This window comes from Bombus flavifrons, chromosome 16 (assembly GCF_040668555.2).
Source record: "Bombus flavifrons isolate JBK064 chromosome 16, iyBomFlav1_principal, whole genome shotgun sequence".
Taxonomy (NCBI): Eukaryota; Metazoa; Arthropoda; class Insecta; order Hymenoptera; family Apidae; genus Bombus; species Bombus flavifrons.
In genome coordinates, this window is record NC_138457.1 from 9,856,571 (window position 1) to 9,876,891 (window position 20,321).

General features: G+C 35.4%; 3 protein-coding genes across 5 annotated transcripts in view; 1 reads left to right on the top strand and 2 right to left on the bottom strand.

The window, feature by feature from the left end:
* The window catches only part of LOC138188465 (uncharacterized), a 377,221-nt gene that overhangs the window by 356,556 nt on the left and 344 nt on the right, over window positions 1-20,321 (bottom strand). The gene's annotated exons all lie outside the window — the stretch shown is intronic.
* LOC138188467 (probable rRNA-processing protein EBP2 homolog) lies at window positions 12,341-13,859 on the bottom strand. Its single transcript, XM_069130266.1, has 3 exons — window positions 13,495-13,859; window positions 13,337-13,423; window positions 12,341-13,237 (listed from the first exon to the last, which is right to left on the bottom strand). The coding sequence occupies exons 1-3, from the start codon at window positions 13,579-13,581 to the stop codon at window positions 12,434-12,436; spliced, it is 978 nt and encodes a 325-aa protein (XP_068986367.1). The 5' UTR covers window positions 13,582-13,859; the 3' UTR covers window positions 12,341-12,433.
* LOC138188466 (uncharacterized) lies at window positions 14,114-20,171 on the top strand. Of its 2 annotated transcripts, none has more exons than XM_069130264.1 (7): window positions 14,114-14,352; window positions 14,995-15,092; window positions 15,182-15,386; window positions 15,480-15,959; window positions 16,031-19,192; window positions 19,609-19,712; window positions 20,035-20,171. In XM_069130264.1, exons 1-5 carry the CDS (start codon window positions 14,277-14,279, stop codon window positions 16,153-16,155), a joined length of 984 nt encoding a protein of 327 aa, XP_068986365.1. In that variant the 5' UTR covers window positions 14,114-14,276; the 3' UTR covers window positions 16,156-19,192; window positions 19,609-19,712; window positions 20,035-20,171. The 2 variants fall into 2 exon arrangements, with proteins under 2 accessions (XP_068986365.1, XP_068986366.1); XM_069130265.1 differs by having other exon boundaries at window positions 19,665-19,712.

Here is a 20,321-nt window from a genome sequence, read left to right on the forward strand (position 1 = left end):
TAAAACGAAGACTCAGGGTTCCCTTAACCAACGATTGCCAACCATATCGATGATCAGAGCGCCATCTCGGATGCTCGACTCTAATAAATTTCGTCGTTTACGAGAAGCGAATTAAAAGGGATTTCCCTCTTCCTTTACAAAAAGGTAACGCTTAAAAGCGCTGTAAAGGAGGCGGAAACTGAGCAAAAACTGGATAATATTCTCTTGCATACTCGTTGAACGCATCGATTCGGTCTCGCGGGACCCAAAGCTTTGCTGATCAACTTTCACGTCCGCTCGTTTCGCGTGGAATTACCAAACGTAATATCGCCGGTGCCGTTTTATTCTTTGCGGCGTAATCAAGTCGCGAGCGTCGCTCAAAGGACGCGCAATAAAAGAAATCAAATATCAATACGGCGTGTCTCGAAAGAAATGAACAGTGAGAAAGCTGGAGACGCGCCGGTAACAGACCCGGAAATTGTACAGTAGCCACTGCAGTCACGTCCCTGAAATGTGCTCTTTGTTAACGGCTTCCTGCTCTTAATAAACTCGATATTAATCGTTGCCCTTTCTTCTTCTTTTTCGTTGTTCTTCTCTTCTCTTTTCTTTTCTTTTTTGTAGCTGCTCGCTCTTTTCCGCCTCTTTTCCCCTCCTTATTAGCACGCTGGGCAAATACTTGAAACGTATCCGGCTCCTTTTCCTGGTTATTAAGCGGACGTTGGCTAGACCGGACGTGTTTGCTGCGAACTCTCATTATACCATTCCCGGGATACACGATTTCTTCATGGATTTTTGAGTAGTTTTATAGGCGACGGTGGTCGAGAGATGATGATTCGTGTAAATTAAATTCATGGAAAAGTGGACGGAGCGTTTTAGAAAACTTTAGACGAATAGCTTGTAGAAGCTCGATTTTAACTTGATTTATCGATGTAATTCGAGTTAATCGAAAAGAGACGTTTGAAAATTCCATTGTTTTTTCAATGTCCGCGTATTTTTTCAATCGGGGTGGTTATTTCCTTGCAGATATTTTTTCCGAATTATTTATTAATCTCATTTGCAAGATAAAATCAAAGTCTTGAATTTTAATGTTACGCTCTATATTACCTCTGATTCGTAAATTTATTGTTTCAAAGCTAGAATTTAAAACATCTTTTTATAAACGCATAAAGTCAGTGACGAACAATCGAGCGTGAGTAGAGTAATTCGTTAATGTTAAATGAGAAAATTGTGTATTTGAAAATTCTAAATTATGGATTTATGGATTCTTTGAGAGACGAAAATAAAAGTTCGGTCGCTGTAAGCGATAAAACGGATCGATGAGATCCGCGCACAAACAAATTGCGAAGGACATTGTCGAGCTTTCGATGAATTCGTGAAACATTAAAAATCGAGTGGTGTTTTCCGTCAAAACTTTTCAATATTCGTAAAATATTGCATCCTCGTCCATCTCGATACCCACTTCAACACTTTTCACTTCGTTTGAACGCGTGCCCGAATATTGTTCGAAATATCTAAAAATACGTCGATATCATCGATGATACTCGTTCTTTTTTCTCTTCTTTCGTTTGGATACGTAGTATTGCATTTCGAGTGGATCCAACTTTGAACCGATATGATCTAAAATATCCTCGAAAATAAGTACGTATTTGACGAGAAATTTAATGCCGAATACAAAAACAAAACTACTGGCTTATTCCTTGAAAAAAGGAATTGATATCGAAAAATTCGATACAAAGAGAGTTTCACACAATGCCTTTAATATCTCTGTGAAATATCTAAAATATATAAAAACTCAAGTATGCTTATTCGTGTCTCTTCCGTGAAAAAAAAAGAAAAAAATCCAACTTCCATTCCTACCGACCACTCTGAATCTGGAACCTTCGAGTGTGCAATACATCGTCTAATCGTGTAATGGGAATATTAAATCTTCATAAACATTCGGCACACTCTAGGAACGCGACGTACGACAGGATTTGATCGTCATAGGAATTTTTACCGTGCAAAAGGTTATGTCCCATTAAATATAAAACGGGTATAGCACGCCTGTGAAATCGATTTGCCTGGTGAAGAGGACTTGGTCGATTCAGAGATCATCGTATCGCGTCGAGCACGTCGGGGAAGCCCTCGATACGCCGCCACGGCACGCAACAGTCATAATAGGGAAGAACACAAAACACGTAAGCGTGTGAAAGTCCCTAGAAAAAGGATTTTCCGCTGCACGCTCCTCCGTATGTGAGAAATGCCTCGCAATTCGCGTCTCTACGGACGAGAACGTGGAGGGTCTATCGATATCTTTTCTCTCCTATTGAAAAATTTCTTCAAAGCAAATTCGATCTACCGTGAGATATTTTTTATTCAAATAAATCCTTCATATTTATTCAGAAATTCGATTTCTACGGACGTTATTCGTCGTTTATTATACTACAACTGATCCTACATGATTGTAATACTATTCGTAATATAATACTATTATAATATATAAATATATAGAAGTGTACTTTGCTAAAAACAGAAAGACTTACAATATTTTGGCGAGTTTTTAGCGTATTGATAAACACTTTGCATATTTTGTTTATCAAGAGCTTAAATATTTGAAGCAACATAGGTTTCAATTTTTGAATCGGAGAGTTTTACAAAGAGCTTAATGCCCCGGAGATTTTTGAAATAAATATTTAAAATAATGTGGAAGGTAGAAAATAGCTTCTGTCCGTTTAAAGTAATGCCAATTTAAATACTCGTTAATTTTGAAACGACGTCGCGCGAATATTTGAAAATGGATGGAATCCACGTGGAAAAGGGTACAGATTTCCCGCGCGATGGGGAATAAATAACAACTAATAGTCTTTCTATGGCAAGGTGAAAATTTCAACCGGACGCGCCGGTATTCAAGCTTTATCGGCAGAATTTAAATTTCCAGCTTTTAAAGGCAGCTCACCGGATTTTAATTGGAGATATTTAAATTCCAGCTTGCAAGGATAAGTTAAAACTGCATGTGTAAGTAAAAATATTCTTTCATCTATATTCCGTGAGCGAGAAGGATTCTTCGTTTAAATATTTAAAACCTCCGATACGACACATATCGTTCGACAAAGTGAAAATCGAATCCCATCGATTCCGACCACGAGAGAATGAACCTATGTCTATCAATATGAAAGTAATTCATTAGGAATATAAAGGTCATTGCAGAGACATCTTTTATCGACATCTGTACTTCCTTCAACGTGTATATTCCAATTCAAACTGACACAAACTTGACTACAAACTTGATTAAGTAATAATGTAATGTTCTTTTTGAATAATTTAATTTTAGCGTATACACACGCTCCATTTAAGAACGCTATAAAATAACAGTGTCGAGAATTCTCCGAAATAATTTGCCCGCTTAAAAAATCAATTAACGACAATCGACAAGAATTATTTTTGTTACAAACAACTTAACAAAAAACAAAATTTCACATAGAGAAGAAATCTCTTTGGTAGATATCTTTCTACCAGAAATAAACAAGCTCAAAATATAATTAGTAAAAGTGACATAATTTTCTGTCGAAACTTTCGATTAATAACGACCACGATCTATCTTAGGACCAAGGAATAATATTAATTATATAATTTCGAAACGTTCCCGATGTTGAACTTGTTTGAAAGTTTCTGTCCTTCGTATCGAAGTATGGTATCGCTTTGAATGGTACGATTCGACTCGATGCAGAGTTTTCCATTATCTATTGCGCAAAGAGGTCAACATCGTCGGATCTTGCAAACGTGGTCAACGCTAATGAAGAGGACAGCGCGAACGATACTGATTGCATTCACCGAAATGTTTGTATTTCTCTGATTGACGCGGGTGGAAAAGCGAAAAGCGTGAACGAAAACGGTTATATGTCAACTTCTGATGAGAAACGTTCGATATAGCAAATGGCAACTCCGTCAAGTTTTGAGGTTAGGTCGAATGAATACGCGTTTGAATCGAAATCTCTGGATTTCTGTTCACCAACGCGAGGATCGCTTCGTTAATTTCGATCTAATATCAAAAAGTTAATTATGATTAATTTCGCTAAAGAATTAATTTCCAATTAAATAAATATTTTATGTTTTTCTTTTCTAATAAATGAGAAAATCGATGATTGGAGAAAATCATTCTTTCTTCAGGAAAGAAAAATTGAAACATATTTATTAGCGAATCCTAAGATTTGTAAATAACCAAGTATCATATCGCGATAATATCGATCACCTTGATCGAACAAAATATCGCGGAAAAACCTGTACACAAGCAAGCTACTGTTCTTGTAAAAAAGAAAAAGAACTTGTTCCAACATAAACAAGTGGAAAGCGAGAGACTAAGAACAGCAACCACTTAGAAATCACACAGACATGATCTCTGAAACGTCTCTCGATACTTTGCGAGTATCCTAGGGATCCCTAGACAAGCCGGGGCGAAACTGTAGGCATTGTGCATACATACAAATGACCCGCATAAAAATGTCATGCCGCTTCTCAGGGAAAACAGTCGAGTAGCTCTATTCCGCGGGTCTCGCTGACAAATACGTGCTCGCGAATAGGTCGCGTCATATTCAGGGAAAATAAAGCGTGGCCGGGACTCTCCGTTCGCGTATATCGCTTATTGGTATGCCACTGACACGCCAGTCCAATTTCGTTACCGACGTCTGCGAATCGCTGAATATCATCTGCTCCATTGAAATTCCGCTATAGCCGTGAGACGCGATATCGCATTTGTCTCCCTGACTGCGTTACCTAAACGATCGCGTTTTGCACCAGCGGCCCTTATCCCGCCTACCAACGCGAACGTGAGCACGTATCGATCACGTGCATCCAGTGTTTTTCTATCTAGAAATCCATTCACGAAACCGATAATCGATCTCTTCGATCATCACGAAGACTTAGGCAAACCTTCGAATTAATCCAGTTTCATATATCGTATATATATAAATAACGCAAATAATTTCATACTTTTCCTCTCTTCATACCCTTGCTTTCGCCGTGAATTTTGCTTTGTCAAATAATGCTCTGTTAAATTTGCAACGTTGTAAGGAAAATAACCGAGCACCTAGTTATTTATGGGTTATTGTATACATTGTTACGTACTCCAGTTGATCTTGGTTGTATTTAGTTACACGCTCCGGTTGGTCTGGTTGCATCTCGTTATACGATCTCGTTGGTTCAGTTACATATAGTTACATGGACCTACTTACTTGCAGAAACGAAGTTGATAATAGCGAATTCAATCGTCATTTAGCGAATCGAAGAAGAACGAATCTGGGCCACGGAAGATATCGTAAGGGGCAAAAAGTGATCCAAATTATGTATTATTTACTTTTCTAACAGGAAGTTTAGATACGAATAGTCGGATTTTCGCGTTGCACAAGTGCTTGCAAAAGGTAATGAGGATTTTCTAAAGGATTAGTAAATTTTTGGGCTAGAGAAATTCTTTTATGAAATTTTTTCGGTCACAGAGCTTTTTGCGAGCGGGTACGGAAGATTTTAAATTACACATATATTTATAAAAAATGGCAAACCTTTTAGTTAGTTTTATAAATGGTGGCCAAGTATTATCTCGCTACAAATAGTGGACGTAAAAGATAACTTCAAAAGGAAATTCGGGTAAATGGAGAATTTTAATTGTCTCGAAAATAGACAGAATTTTTACAATAAATTGTTCGATTATTCTTTACCCTATCTTTAATCTGCCAATTATTTGTATTTAAGAAACGTAGGAATTTGTTGATTTTGAATTAAGATTGCAAGAATTCAGGATGAAGAATTACTTCCAGAGATTCTGTACATCCACGATTTTAATCTGTCAACCAATTAGCCGACATAGATTAAACCAATTAGATTCGTGCTTCGTAGCCTGCGACTGTAATTATTGCTATGAAGAATTGCAGAAATTTCAGTATGAAAAACTTTCGAAAATTTACATAAAGATTATCGTTTCTTTACTGTAACAACTCTAATGTTTCTTGAAAAACGAAATATTTAATGTAATTTTTGAATTGTTGTTTGAAAACATTATATTTAAAAATATCCAACGTAAGTTTTAAATTATTCGTATCTTTATAAACAAAGATTTTTATGTTATAAATTAATAGTCTTATAATCCTCAAAAGTGATAAATTAATTGTTAGGGCTAGAAATTGTACAATTTAATATGCACGCACATTATGGAGGTTCGATTGCCATTATCCCCAATTAGGGACACGGCTAACCTTTATATTATCCGAAGAACATCGAAGCGATTATGCGTTGCGCTTTGTTTGTATCTATTATAACATTCACGTTGTTCAAATAACACGTGTCGTGTAACACGCCACAGGATGCATAATAACTGCAAACAGCAATTATTCTGGGGAATTGGTCACATGTTTCTCGTGTGAATGATTGGATAGAATCTTCCACCAATAGTTCACGTTTTCACTGGAAACAATCTAATTCTAGCTGATTCGATGTGTTATTGAGATACATATCCAGATACGATCATCGATAGTTGGACAAATTTGTGTCATTTCGTATATTTTAAGTTGAATGCATCCACAAAATTCAACAGAATAAAACATTTGCTGTACGATACAACATAACGCCAAGCCAAGCTCTACGTTGAATAAAAAGGATCCTTCTTTAAGAAATTACAAATCTTCCTGACCACCAGACTGGACATAAAATTTCCGTACACCGTATCACACGCCTCTCCCCTCCCACCCCCCAAAAAAAAATAAAATAAAATTAGAAAACGACAGCATTAAGAAAAAGATGCAACGAAATTCTACTTTCCAAGGAATGCGCAGTTAAAACTTCGTAAGCTTTTCAAAGTTAGAAAAATCCCCTGCCTGAAATGTCTCGTACAATGGCAAATTCTCTTGATCACATACGAATGAACCTCCACGCATCGAATCATGCCAGAACGAAAAAAGAAAAACATCAAGGACAAAAGAATCGAACAAAACCTATATATTAATCGCGACACATTATGCAAACCCCACTCCAAACTCTCGTCTGCCTCCCTCCCCCTAAAAACCTGGGGTAGCATCTTGGCAGAGGAAGCATTAGACCAGGTAATAGCCCTTACCATCGACAGCCCGTAGGCCGATCAACCCCCGTGTGTTTTCGTGCGCCGACAGCGAGCGGAATCATTGCGAATTCTCGTAATTCCCTCCCGTCCGTGAAAGGGTGGTTTCGCGGGTGTGTGGGGGTGTGCGGGGACACGGCCAGGGTGGTAGGCGCCTCTCTTTCCTACGGCACGCTCGAAGCACCCAGGGGCAATTGAAACTCACGGCCATTTACTGCATTTCAATAATGGTTTCCCATCCCTCCTCTTCGCGTTTCTCTCCCTCTGCACCCCCGTGGGCACCCAACACCCGTGGCCGCGTACGTGCAACACAGTAGAGCTCGGTTGCTGCTCCACACCCGCTCACAGTCGATTTACCGTGAGCTTTATGGAACACACCGGGGGCAGAAGTAACCAACGGCTAACTATCTCGTCTATGGACGACTGTATTATTCGATGCGGCCCCTAACATAGCCACGTGCCGACGTGAGCGCCGTTTTATGCTTCCGGGAAAAGTCGTTCCGTGTGAATGGCTGTATTTGTGTTTGCGTGTGTTTGGCCTTGTATGAGGGACGTAGGCTGGTGGAAAAGATGGGAAATACGTACTGCGACTGCCTCGTCTTTGGTTCGGAGAAAATTTGAAAGCGTAGGCTTGGAAATATTTAAGAGTTGTTGAGTCATGTGCAGGGGCATTTGTCGTTTAGGATGATTTTTAAAGTAACTTTGATTCTACTTGAAATTGGATATATTGGATAATTTATCATTCTGACGATGAGTCGTTTAAGCAAAAGAATAAAATTAAATCGTAGGCAAAGAACGAATCTTTTTCATTCTCTGTTGTTATCACCACGTGTTTGCTAAACAGAACCGTACACAGATATGTAGATTCCCGGTAGAAGTGAAATATTCCACTGAACTCGTATGGATGGCAGCTCAAACTTAACTAAATCACTACTCGACCGAGTTATTTGATCCATGTGTGCAAGCCAGTTGACTAAACTACTCCAACTAAGCTTTCGGTTGCGTCTAAACCGGATTAGCCTCCCAATGATCCTTCGGAACATTCATTCTTACCGCATGCGATGTTTTCTATGCGAATTTAATTCTTCTTTGTTTCCTCGATTCAATATTTGGACGGTATAATTTTTTCATAGAATAAAATTTGACAAAGAAAAGAAGACAAAGTTTTGATATTGATATTAACAATAATAATGTCTTCCTAAAGGCAGTCGTTATAAATTTACATTATTTCGCGAAAATCTTCATTGATTACGTAAACACGATACAAACTCGAAACTTCGTTTAGTCATCTCTTAGAATCAAAAGCGTTTTAAGCAATCGTTAACGACATCCGAAACGAAGTTGAAAATTCAAGAAACGAAATAACTTCGTGCAATCTAAACTTTTAATCAACGTTACAGTTCAGGACACTGACAAGTTTCGTTGGATTACAAAGTAACCCGGTAAACAACTTCCATTTTGAACATTTTAAGCACGCAGTTGTACATTTCATAATTGTATATGAGATAGAAAGAGATGAAACACGAATTGGAAAAGAAAAGAGCAGGAAAAATTGACTTTAAAGCGTTAATAAAAATCTCTGTTTAATCCATCTTCTTTATTTTTATTCGTCTCAACCATAAAAGGGTTCGTCGAATCCATTTTCGTCGGATAAAGTCTATCATGTCGAGCAGAGATATCTGAAAAATGTTTTATATCCTTCAACGCACCGAATACATCGAACGCCCTACTATTTTCATGCTAAAATCCACGTTTCCATTTCGTTATATCGTTTCCGACTTATCGACGTTCGTCTTCTGTTTCGTCCGTTGCAAAAACGGTTCACGTACTTTGGTTTTATAATATTAAGATTTTAAGAAACTTTATCGCGCATGTATAATTTAGTGGAGACCGAACAAATTTGGAATTTAGAAAATTCAGAAGTAAGATTAAAAACGCCAAACTTTGAAGATCCAACGCCTTTAAATTCAGAAGTAAGAACAGTCGAAACTTGAGAAATTCAAAGCTGTAGAAATTAGAAATTCTGAAAATTCAGAACGTGGATGATCCAAACACTTCAAATTTCCTAATTCCAAGAACTTGATATAACTATTCTACGTTAAAAATCCCAAGATCCGACAGGTTTCCAATTCTAAATTTCTACAGATCGCACGAAACTCTTCAAAAGATTCGACAATTCTTACGTTGAAAACATCCACTCAAATTCCCAGACGTCCATTAACGATCAAAAATACCTTGTTCCAATTACTTAGCGACATTGTCAAACAAAAAAAAAAAAAAAAAAATGAAGAAAACACATGCACCAATTTATCAAGCGCTCCATCGATTAAAACCACCCGTGTTTCCATACTGCACACTAGGCGAAGGTCTAAATAATTGAGATGGATATTTTATCGTTGTCCTGTCAGGTTTCCATGAGCACGGGAACGCCGTGGTAGGTCGACGTAGCGAGCGAAACAGAACGGGAGATAGAGGGAGTATACGGATTCGGTGAAATTTGAAATCGAACAAAATCGCCCGAAGGCAACGACGAAACAAATTTCACCCATTAGCAGCCGACGCGACGGAGGATACATGTCACGCCGCGGTTGTCATCAATACAAATATCTGCGCGAGATACCTGTCCATATTCTCGTGGTCCAGCCATGGAATCGTGTGTACGGTTCCATACATGGAAAAACCTCACGAATTTGTTCGATGAAATTCGTACATGCTAACTGTATCCCAGCTATGAATACCGCGAACATGATCGCGTTAACCGAGTACGTCTGAAAACTGGACGATTCGCCGGTCCCGATAAGGGAAGCTGTTCATTTGCGACGATGTTTCCTAACCTCTCTAACATTCCGACTCTGTCTCATGAAAGATAATAACTTGCGGGCCTGTCTCTTATTTGGATAAAAAGATAGTTTCGATAAAGCGTTTTTTCAGCTTTGATGAGTTAATAAATAGCAAGATGAGTTAAAGCTGTCTTGTTATTGCTTTAGAACTGCGTTGAAGAATAAATATGTTACTATACATTGGCCAAATTATTTTGCAACACGGTAACCGAAATCGCTATGTTCGGGTCATAAAAGAGCCTATAGTATACTATTCTAGGATTAAGAATGAAAATCACGGAAGAAAGAACCTATGGAACGGTGCGTACCACTTGAGTAATTGTTAGGAATGCGTGGGAGGGAATAAAAATGGGGATCTCCCTCTAAAACAGCTGTTACCTGGAGAGCGGATTCCCAGGGCTCTTGTGTCTGCGCCGGACACAGAAGCGGAGGACACAGCGCGAGAGTGCTCCTGGATTTAAATACAATAACCCGGGGCTATTGTAAAAAATATACACGGCCACGTGCACGTGGCTGCACACCAATGGCCCAGCCTTATGCATGCGGCTCGATCGCTGGTATTTCCACTCGCCAAATAACAAGTATACACTCGGAACCCAATCAAGCGTGTTATCCCATATTCCACTGACCATCCATCCCATCGATCCTCGAGGATCCATCGCATCGATGATCCCACGTGTGCGCGTCATCATGCATTTTCAAAAGTTAATCGATCGATTTTTCAAATAATTTTCTGTCATTTTCCGAGTAACTGAATTATTACTCTATCTCTATAAAGTTTCCAGACACAGGCATAGACATTTTGTAACTTAGAATATATTTATTATAGAACTGAACTAAAATTCAATAGATAATTCATTACAATAGTAACAATGTTAATTATACATCTTTATATTACACGTCTATCATATATGAGTTTATTATTCATATTATTCTTATTTCATTGAGTAAGATTAACTAACTCGCAGTCAATATAATTTACCATTTTTCTTTTTTACTGTATATACTTTCGAATTTTACATGAATGGAGGGGGGAATTCATTTGTTATGCGATATTATCTAGAAATTTGATAAGGGTAACTTTTTTTTGTTACAAGCTTCTGAATTTTAAATGTACACACATGAATAGAAGATGAGGTTAAATCATCATTAGCTACGTATGGTGGCGAATCAAGCCAACGATCGCTAAAGGAAAGGGGAGCGTGTGTACATACGTATCTCTACGCGAGTGCAAACGTGGCCGCGCATGTAATATGCGGTGTAATCGCATTCCTATGCATGTAACAAACCCTGTAGATACAGTGGATTGTCTAATGGACGACACATGTTAAATATTCCGCCGGTATCGATACCATAGGGAGATTACTCTAATCCACGTGTTTCGTGTCGCTATCATTCGACCACATCCTTCGCGATTTTTCATAACATAATGGGGCATTAACGTATTGAACGGGTCGAGCACCAAATATTGGAGAGTCACTTTGTAGATTAAGCGATCCATCATGCGACCACTCCTGCCGTTGTTTTATGTACCATTCGTTCATTTTGTTTAGTTATTTTTCTCCTGTACTTGCGTGTGATAAAACTTAATCGAAACTTTTAACACTCAAACTCTTCGATGTACGTTATGTTTGTTTTACGTTATCAGATTAATCTAATCTGAGATAATTTTTTAGTAAAGATTTTTCAGATAATAATATATATGTTCCAAGTAATGATTACCTTTTCTAATTCAACTATTATAAAATTTTTAAGAATATCCCAAAAACAAGGTACTATTTATATTGGAATATCCTATTGGATTTCAATCATTCAAATATTTCATGATATCTAACTTTAGCAATAGAATGACAAACTAAAAATATCATATAAATAAAAAATAAATCACAAAAAGTACGAGGATTCGAAGATGAAGCAAGGAAATCGCTATAATCGAAAGAACATCTTTGCGTTGCGTGTACACACTCGCGGCTACTATTATCATCGACAATGAGAAAGAATTCCTTTTTATATAGGAGTTCGTGAAAGGTACGAGTGATAAGAACCACAATAGTCGACGGGGCGTTTCTGTTTGGCCGGTGTATATTTTTCCAGCGCGCATAGAAATATTCCACGGATACATATAAAACGCAATAGCAGGCTCGAGAACGTCGGTATCGATGATGCTTCGGGGCTGTTCGCGTTTGATTGAGCACGAAACAGTGTGCTACCTAACTTGAAAAAGATCTCTGAAAAGGGAAAAAGATTTTCTTGCTTTACACGTCTTTACGTAATCCCTTCTTTGCATACGTTTCAGTGCTTTCACGCTCGATACGTTTGAACGTAGTTACGTATGCGACAAAAATTCTTTTGTCGAGGCCAGTTTGCAATTGTTCATTGCTGTCTGTTGAACGAGATCCCAGAAATATTTCGATAAAAAGGTAAGAAATAATAATAGAAAGTATCTCGAGTCGTTTATTACGTAAAAGTTTATTATTTTACAAATACGTGGCTTAGGTCAATTAGTCGTATAAAACATATTACATCAAGTTCGTTCCTATTGTCTCCTCTTCTTTGCTTTCATCTGTATTCTACGACTTTTTCCTAATCTCTGTTTAGGCTTCCCCCCTTTTCCCCCTTTATTCTTCAAATCTTTCCCTGGCTTCGAAGGCCTTTTATATTCTGAAACATCCGCAGAGCTTGCCCTTGTGTTCTTCTTACTGCCACGTTTCTTCCCACCAAACCCATATTTAGCATCCCTCATTTTTCGCTTTGCTGCTACCTTCTGATTCACTGCTTTACCTTGAGGTTTGTTTTTGTCATCTAAGAAATCTAAGTCTTTTCTCACACCCTTGCGATATTTTTTAACCTCCTCTAATAATTTTCTCTTTTCTGCATGCTTTTTCAGAGTTGCTTCTATTTGCATTTGCTTTCCTACTTTCCTCTGTTGTCTCAGTTGTCTGACCTTCTCCGACCTTTGTGCTATTATTTGCTGTCTCATTAAGTTTTGTCTAACCTTTTGCATATGAGTATCTGATTTTGCCATTTCAGCAAAATAATCGTCGGGTCTGGTTGTTGGAATACCAAGCTTTTTCAGCCGTGCGATTGCATCCATAACAGCACCCTGTGCTTGTCTGTGAAACATCGTTTCCCTACGAAAGTCATTCAGAACAGGATCTTCAGCTGGTTCGTACTGTGGCAACTTCTTATTCCCTTGTAACTGTTTAGAACGCCTTACTTCCTGTTCCTGCATTTGCAATGCCAATTCTGGTGCTAAAGGTGCTGGCGCATTAACCATGTCTAACCTTTCGATCCATGGCAAATCCAGTTTAAATTTCTCTAGTTTGTTTTTCATAAGGTTCTACGAATAATGTCAATTATAGGGATTATATTTTTGTCATTTTCTTCAAAAAATTAATCGATTAAGTTACATTTAAGAATTAGTCATCTTTATACTTACAACACTGTTTTTGTGTTCTCTTTTTTGTTTTTCAATTACGAGATTCAAACCTGGTTTCAACAAACCCTTCGCATAAGCTTCTTGTAACTATACACGTGAAAAAAAAAAAGGTTAGAAAAAGATTATGATAGATATTTTGATGTATAAGTGGTATTTACTTCTTCGTCTGATGAATTGTATTCCGAATCCGATTCAGAAGACGCTTGCGCTTCTTCGGTGTGCAATACAACCTTCTTCACTTTCATTTTTATGTTAAATTTAATAAATACACAAATTTACAGTTTTGACACAATACACAGTGTGCATCCACACGCCTTTAGCGCAATCTATTGAAAATACAGGGTTATGTTCCAGGCATGATACTTAAACCATAAGCAAGTTTCTTGAACTGTTCTCAAATATGATTAAAATGAAATATTAAAAATTGTCCCCTTTACTCCTCCCAATAATTACTCTTATGTGCATATTAAAAATTATAAACCTCCTCGTTTCTTTTTTGCGTCATAACAAATTTTAATATCATATTATTTCAGTTTTACTATAAATAATTCTATTTAAATTTAAAATACAAACTGCATATATAAAATTGTATCCTTAAAAAGTGCACAAAATTCAATATCCAATAAAAAGAAATTGCGTACAATTTCTAAATCAATTCAACCAATTACAGATCATATACTCTATTAATTACTGTTTGCTATCGCAATAGAAGTATATTGTATGTTATAAATTACATAAGAAGTAGAATCTGATATCTTATCTCTGAATCTATGAAAAAATGCAGAAGAAAAAATAAAAGTAGTTGGGATGAATCGCGTTGGCAATTTCAGTCTAGACTGTACCCCTCGATGTGCAGAAATCCCGTGAGACTCGCGTCTGATATATACTATACTCTATGCTAGGATTTTTTGTCACAGCTGGCTAACGACAGCGAAACATAATGACGGATAGTGATAAGAAACCGATGTCACGTTTATTGAAGCTCGCCAACAAATTCAACTGCTTCTACCTGTCAGGTAAGCAAAATCGTTTCATACAAGGGCGCCTCGCCTCTCTGTATGCCTCCTGCACGATTTTGTAATGATTAGCGCATAGAAATTCGTAGCTTTCCGTCCTGTCTACTAAGATATTGATTTCGAGTCTCTTGTGTATTCTTTCACGTATTTTCAGCGAACTAATAGGAATTGTGCCTATCTTCCCCGGAGAGCATAAATGATTTTCATAAAACTCGCTACAATAATTTTTCCTACCATTATATATATCCTTGATTTTCCCTACTATTCTCATAATAAATATTTTGAGTATTGTTGCTATATGCATATTTATCAAAGTAGATACCAAGGATGTGTATCGTATATCTTTATGATCTATATTATAATCTGTTTCTTGTACAATTTAAACAGATCTGTAAATAGAATGTATATTGATGAATAATTGTGAGATTCTATTGGTATTCTTTCTTTTTCCTGGTTCAAGTTGTAAAAGGATTATTATGTTACTATATTATGTTTTTGTATTGACAAACACGTTTAATTTTCAGTTTTAATTTTTTTATTTTCTATTTCTTTCATTTATTGCTTGTATTTTATATCTAAATTCTAATTTTATTCTATAATGTCAATAATTGGATTAATGAAATAATTCACGATACTTTGCAGGTTTTCACGCAGGTGAATGCAGAGCCTTTGTTGTTGATGGGCAACAAATTGGCCTTGTGCGTCCAGATGTAATGAAGGAATTGTTGAATTATCCACAGGTAACTCTGCATATTGAATTATGATAGATAATATGTCTATTAATATGTTTATATAATCTTGTCATATCTATCTTAAATATTTTTCATAGGTATTTCAAGTACATCCTGAGTATGTGCAACTGAATCCAGCATTCAGAGAATATGCAGAGAGAAGTGCTAGAGTTGAGGAAGTTCTGAGAGAATGGCGTGCAGGTGGGAAGTTTATAGCATTAAGAGGATGGAGAGAAGAGTGCTATGAAGTACGTGCAGAATTCAATACCCCACCACTGTTCAAAATGGACCGGTCTGCCACATGTATATACACTAATTATAATCTTACTAACATCTTTATCTATCTAACTAGACTTGTTTAACATAATTCTTTACTTAAAAATTATTATTCTACAGGCTTGTTTGGAATTCGCAAATATGGAGTTGACATTAATGGATACGTTATGGATCCTGTAAAAGGTTTATCAATATGGTTGCAAAAGCGTAGCCCAAACAAGCAGACTTGGCCTGGCTACTGGGATAACATGGTGAGTGGTGGGTTGAGCGTTGGCTATGGAATTAATGAAACTGCTATAAAAGAGGCTGGGGAAGAAGCCAGCATTCCTAATAATCTTATTGCAAAACTAAAGAGTGCCGGCTGTGTATCTCTGTTTTTCGAAAGTGAAAGGGGTCTGTTCCCCAATACTGAGTTTGTATACGACCTTGAACTACCACCAGATTTTGTACCAAGTAATAATGATGGAGAGGTAGAGACTTTTGAATTGCTTCCAGTTAACGAATGTTTAGAAAGGATACTGTCTTCGCATTTTAAAACCACGTCGGTGCCAGTAGCGCTTGACTTTTTAATTAGACACGGATATATCACAGCGGAAAACGGTGAGTACACTTTATGACAATAAACAATTACAGTGTCAAGTAATTAAAATATTCACTTCTTTTTGTTGCAGAGCCTAATTTTATAGAAATCGTGGAATTGCTTCATATACCTCTGCAAACCATTTATAATCACCCACAAAAAAAGTGTAAAATAGCCGCAAATGGCGAAGCAATCGAATCATTAGACAGAATTTAAGTTTAATTAGTCTTTAATTTAATTTCGCGTTTAAAATTAATCGAATCGAGCGGAGTTGGAATTTTTGTGATTTCTTTGTATTTGATCAATCTTTTGCAAACTTTATAGTAAGGAAAAGAAAAAAGAAAATGGTGCAGATTTATATACGTAAGACTTGCAGAATCATTAGAAATATTTCTAGAATTGATTTGAAGAATTTTTATGAAATTCAAACTAACTCTTGTTTCCACAATATTGGAAAAGGAAAAAAAAAGATACGTTATTTCAATAGATATATTGTCATAACATTTTTACTCATAAATATATTATTATTCCTTTTGTTATAACTTGAGTAGTTTTTATATACAATGACGATGAAAGTATCAGGTAAAGACGATTTTTTGATGACTTATACGAAAGACATACATAGGAATGTAAACGTAGCCATTATTAACTCAGCGAGAGTTTCATAGGGAATGAATTCTAATTTATTGGGGATTTATTGATATATGACAACTTTGTAAAATTGGCACAATACAAAGAGATAATTTACGAAATGATCTTTAAGCAAATTCATTCATCATCGTTATTTAAAAAGAAAGAAAATCACGCTACATCTTCCTCTGATTTCTACCAAACCATCAAACCGAATTTTTGCACAAGAACGAACGAAGGAGTTTTCGCCGATCGTACGAGTAATAATCTAGACGTGTGACAACTTTTGATATACATCGATGTCAAATTAGAAGTATTATTCATACAGCATTCCAGAAGCATAGATTAAGTTTTCAGTTTCTAAGCAAGCAAGGAAGTGGGAAAACGAAAGAGTAACAATAGCTTTTTCTAACGTTTGTAATAGAATTTTTGTACTAAAAAACGAACTTGTACACCTAACAACAACAATGAGTGCGCATAAAGTAAGAATGCAGTAATATCCTAATATTCTGCGTAGGATGTAAGATGAAATTCATTCACAGTATTATGAATGTGAATGCACAGTATACTATTTGATATGTTTAGAGTAAAAATGGAAAAAATGAAGAAAAAAACAAAAAGAAAAACATTTGTAGACGAATTATGTCGACGTATGTGTTCGTATACTATCAACTATGCTACCAACGAGAAAGACCCAGCATTTTCACTTGAACAACGTTTATTGGGAAGGGGAACAAAAGTGTTCGTATATTGTTTATTGTATGTAATATGTAGGTAGATTTTTTAATTCTCAACAATGATTGGTACCAAGGTTCTGATCAAGTGATATTATTAGATTGTGAAGAATAGTGATTGTATAAACGGCAAACGCAATCCTAGAAGCATCACTTTTTATCTTTTGTCTGAATGTTTTCAATGTGATATTTATTGCTCATTATACCTATTTGGCGACAATTAATTTATGTATTTACCATTTTGTTCATTTAATGCACAGAATGTCTAGTGTTCTTGTTTTGAAAGTATATTAACTATTATCAAGTATTTTTATAAGTTATTGTATTTAAATGATGCTTTATACCGCTTGCATTGCGTATGCCCTTAAATTAAGAGATTTTTTATACTGAAACTAGTTTCTACAAGATGAAGAGTCATTAGGTATGTTAAATTCAATATATAAATCGTTGCTGTAGATTCAATATTATTATAATTGCGTTTATGGATAAGCATTCTGAATATCTTTTTTAAGGAACTTTTCTACCAACACCGATATTAAGCAGGATATCCGCTGTGACTTATATTATGTTAAATGTATTTGCTTCTTTTCGTTGCTTTTATTTCAATCCACTTAACTAGATGATAGTGAGTGAGATCCGTACTGCTTAAACGTACTCTAACTTTAATTTAGTCCTTATTCGAACTAACCTGATGTGTTTAAATGAGTTCGCTATTTTTATAATCATGTACTAGTCATACTCGTCATCGCCCTATTATTTTTAATCCGATCATTAAATCTATGACTATATTTGTTTTTAAGTGGAACTAACATTTTTGTGATAGATATGAGTACGGCTGGCCATACTGTTTAATGCATGACTTAATATTTGTCAATGAATAAATCTAATCAAACTTACAATGTCATCGTTTCTATCTTCCTATCTTTCACTCCATTTTCTTTCCTGTAAATCCGACTTGATTAACATACAGGTACATTATATGCTTTTTATGTTACTTTTACTTTAAGCATTCATTAACTAAAATTCAAGTGTAAAGTGAAACTTTTACATGTATTTCTGTTCATTGCATAAATGTTGCATTTAATTCTCATAATTCTTTGTAGATATTGAATTACTATGAACTCTGTTATAAGGTATCATCATGGAACAACCATTTAAAATATTAATTGAAAAAGGAGAATCAGTTGCAATGACCTATTAGCTCAATAAATAAAGTTAAATGCTTTGTACTCTATCATTCTACCCTTTTTACATGACCAATAAAACAATACTATAATTCGTTAAAAAGAATACTTGGGGACAAGTAATAAATCTATTTGATAAAATGTTTAAATAGCTTTAAATTCCAAGGAGTCAAGTTAATTAATATATTACTCAGAAAATAATTTTAAAATGGGATGTGATTGGAAGAAACAAAAATGTTTCTTTGCTGCTTTAAAATATAAAAAAAATTTTAATTAGATTTTTCTACATTTTTAATTTCACAAAGTAATTATCATCTGACATAGTAAAGACATAGCAGTTTCCGGTACACTTGTATTTCGAAAACTTGGACGGCAGAAAGATTTTTCAGCGAGAAAGCAATAACAAATGACCAGGCTAGTGGGGATGCTCGAAAAAGTAAAAATAAAAAAATTGTGCTAGAAACCTGGTGGGGAGGCTTGACTTTGTCAGAAGAAACAAAAATCGACCAAATCACTACCCTTTTGAACATCAGTGGGGCAACAGTCCTGTGACTACTCTCTACTACACACTTCTACATACTTCCTGTTAAAGTTTGGCGTTATTTCCAAACTTTTCATCTATTTCCAATTAAAAACTATTTCTAAATCCAGTGACTAAATCGAACGAAATAAGTGCGTCGTGTGAAGTGTTATTTTGTTTATTAGGTATGGTGAACAAGTATCATAATTCAGCTATTTTTCGAAAGGCAATTGCGTTTGTAAACATTATTTTTGTTTATTCGCTACGATTTTGTCAGTTTTATACAACCGGAACGCATCGAGGTTGCGTCATATTGCGAAACTTTTCATTTTCTCTTTTAGTTATTTTACGTGGAATTCAGTAATTGTATTGAATTTTTTGTTAGTCTAGAAATTTCAAGATTTACGAAAATTCGTATAATGGAAAAGATTTACTTTACGAATATTTTAGTCATTTCTTATGTTGTTATAAATTCGTAATTTTTTTGTACTATAATATAAGAACGCAAAAAGTGAGAATTTTTTAATTAGTAATGTGTTAAGTTAAAATTATCCTATTTCTACTTTCTTTTAATTCATTTGCGTTCTCTTCTATTTCATAGTAGATTTTTAACTATGGATTCTACGACGTTTTCACTGAAACAGTCTCCTTTAACAGCCTCGGAAATTTCGTCAAAATTTGGATCTTTCATACATTTGGCGATAGGTGAGTTATTAATTATATTACATATACTTCTATTCTATACATATTCTTATACATATATTCTATATCTCTCAATTATTTTGTATAAAAATTACATAATATAAAATCCTTATACTATTTAAAAAAAAATATATATATATATATTATAATAAATAGACTGCGAATGTTTCTGCAAATTCATATTTTTATATACATATAACTAGTGTATAACTAACTATAATTTATATAAATACAACTAACTAATAAAAAGATATAACTAAAAAAATTGAACATAGATAAAAATTTGTTTTATCTATTGTATATCATAATAAGTACTTTGCTTTAGATATTTCATGTATTTATAAATGCATGAAGATTCGCACTCTAATAATAAATACACAGAATTCAAAGGAGGACATATTGAATTAACGTTTCGTACCATACGAATTTCGTTATCTATAATCCAGACCGTGTGAGTCACAGGTGACCCATCCAGGATATTCGTTATAATAATAAATAAGCTGTGTCCCACAGTATTTACGAAAATTATTATTTTCAGAAAAAAAGATTAACATACGAAATATTTCGATGTACGTATATTATATAGATTGATGGATTATATCAGGAAGCATT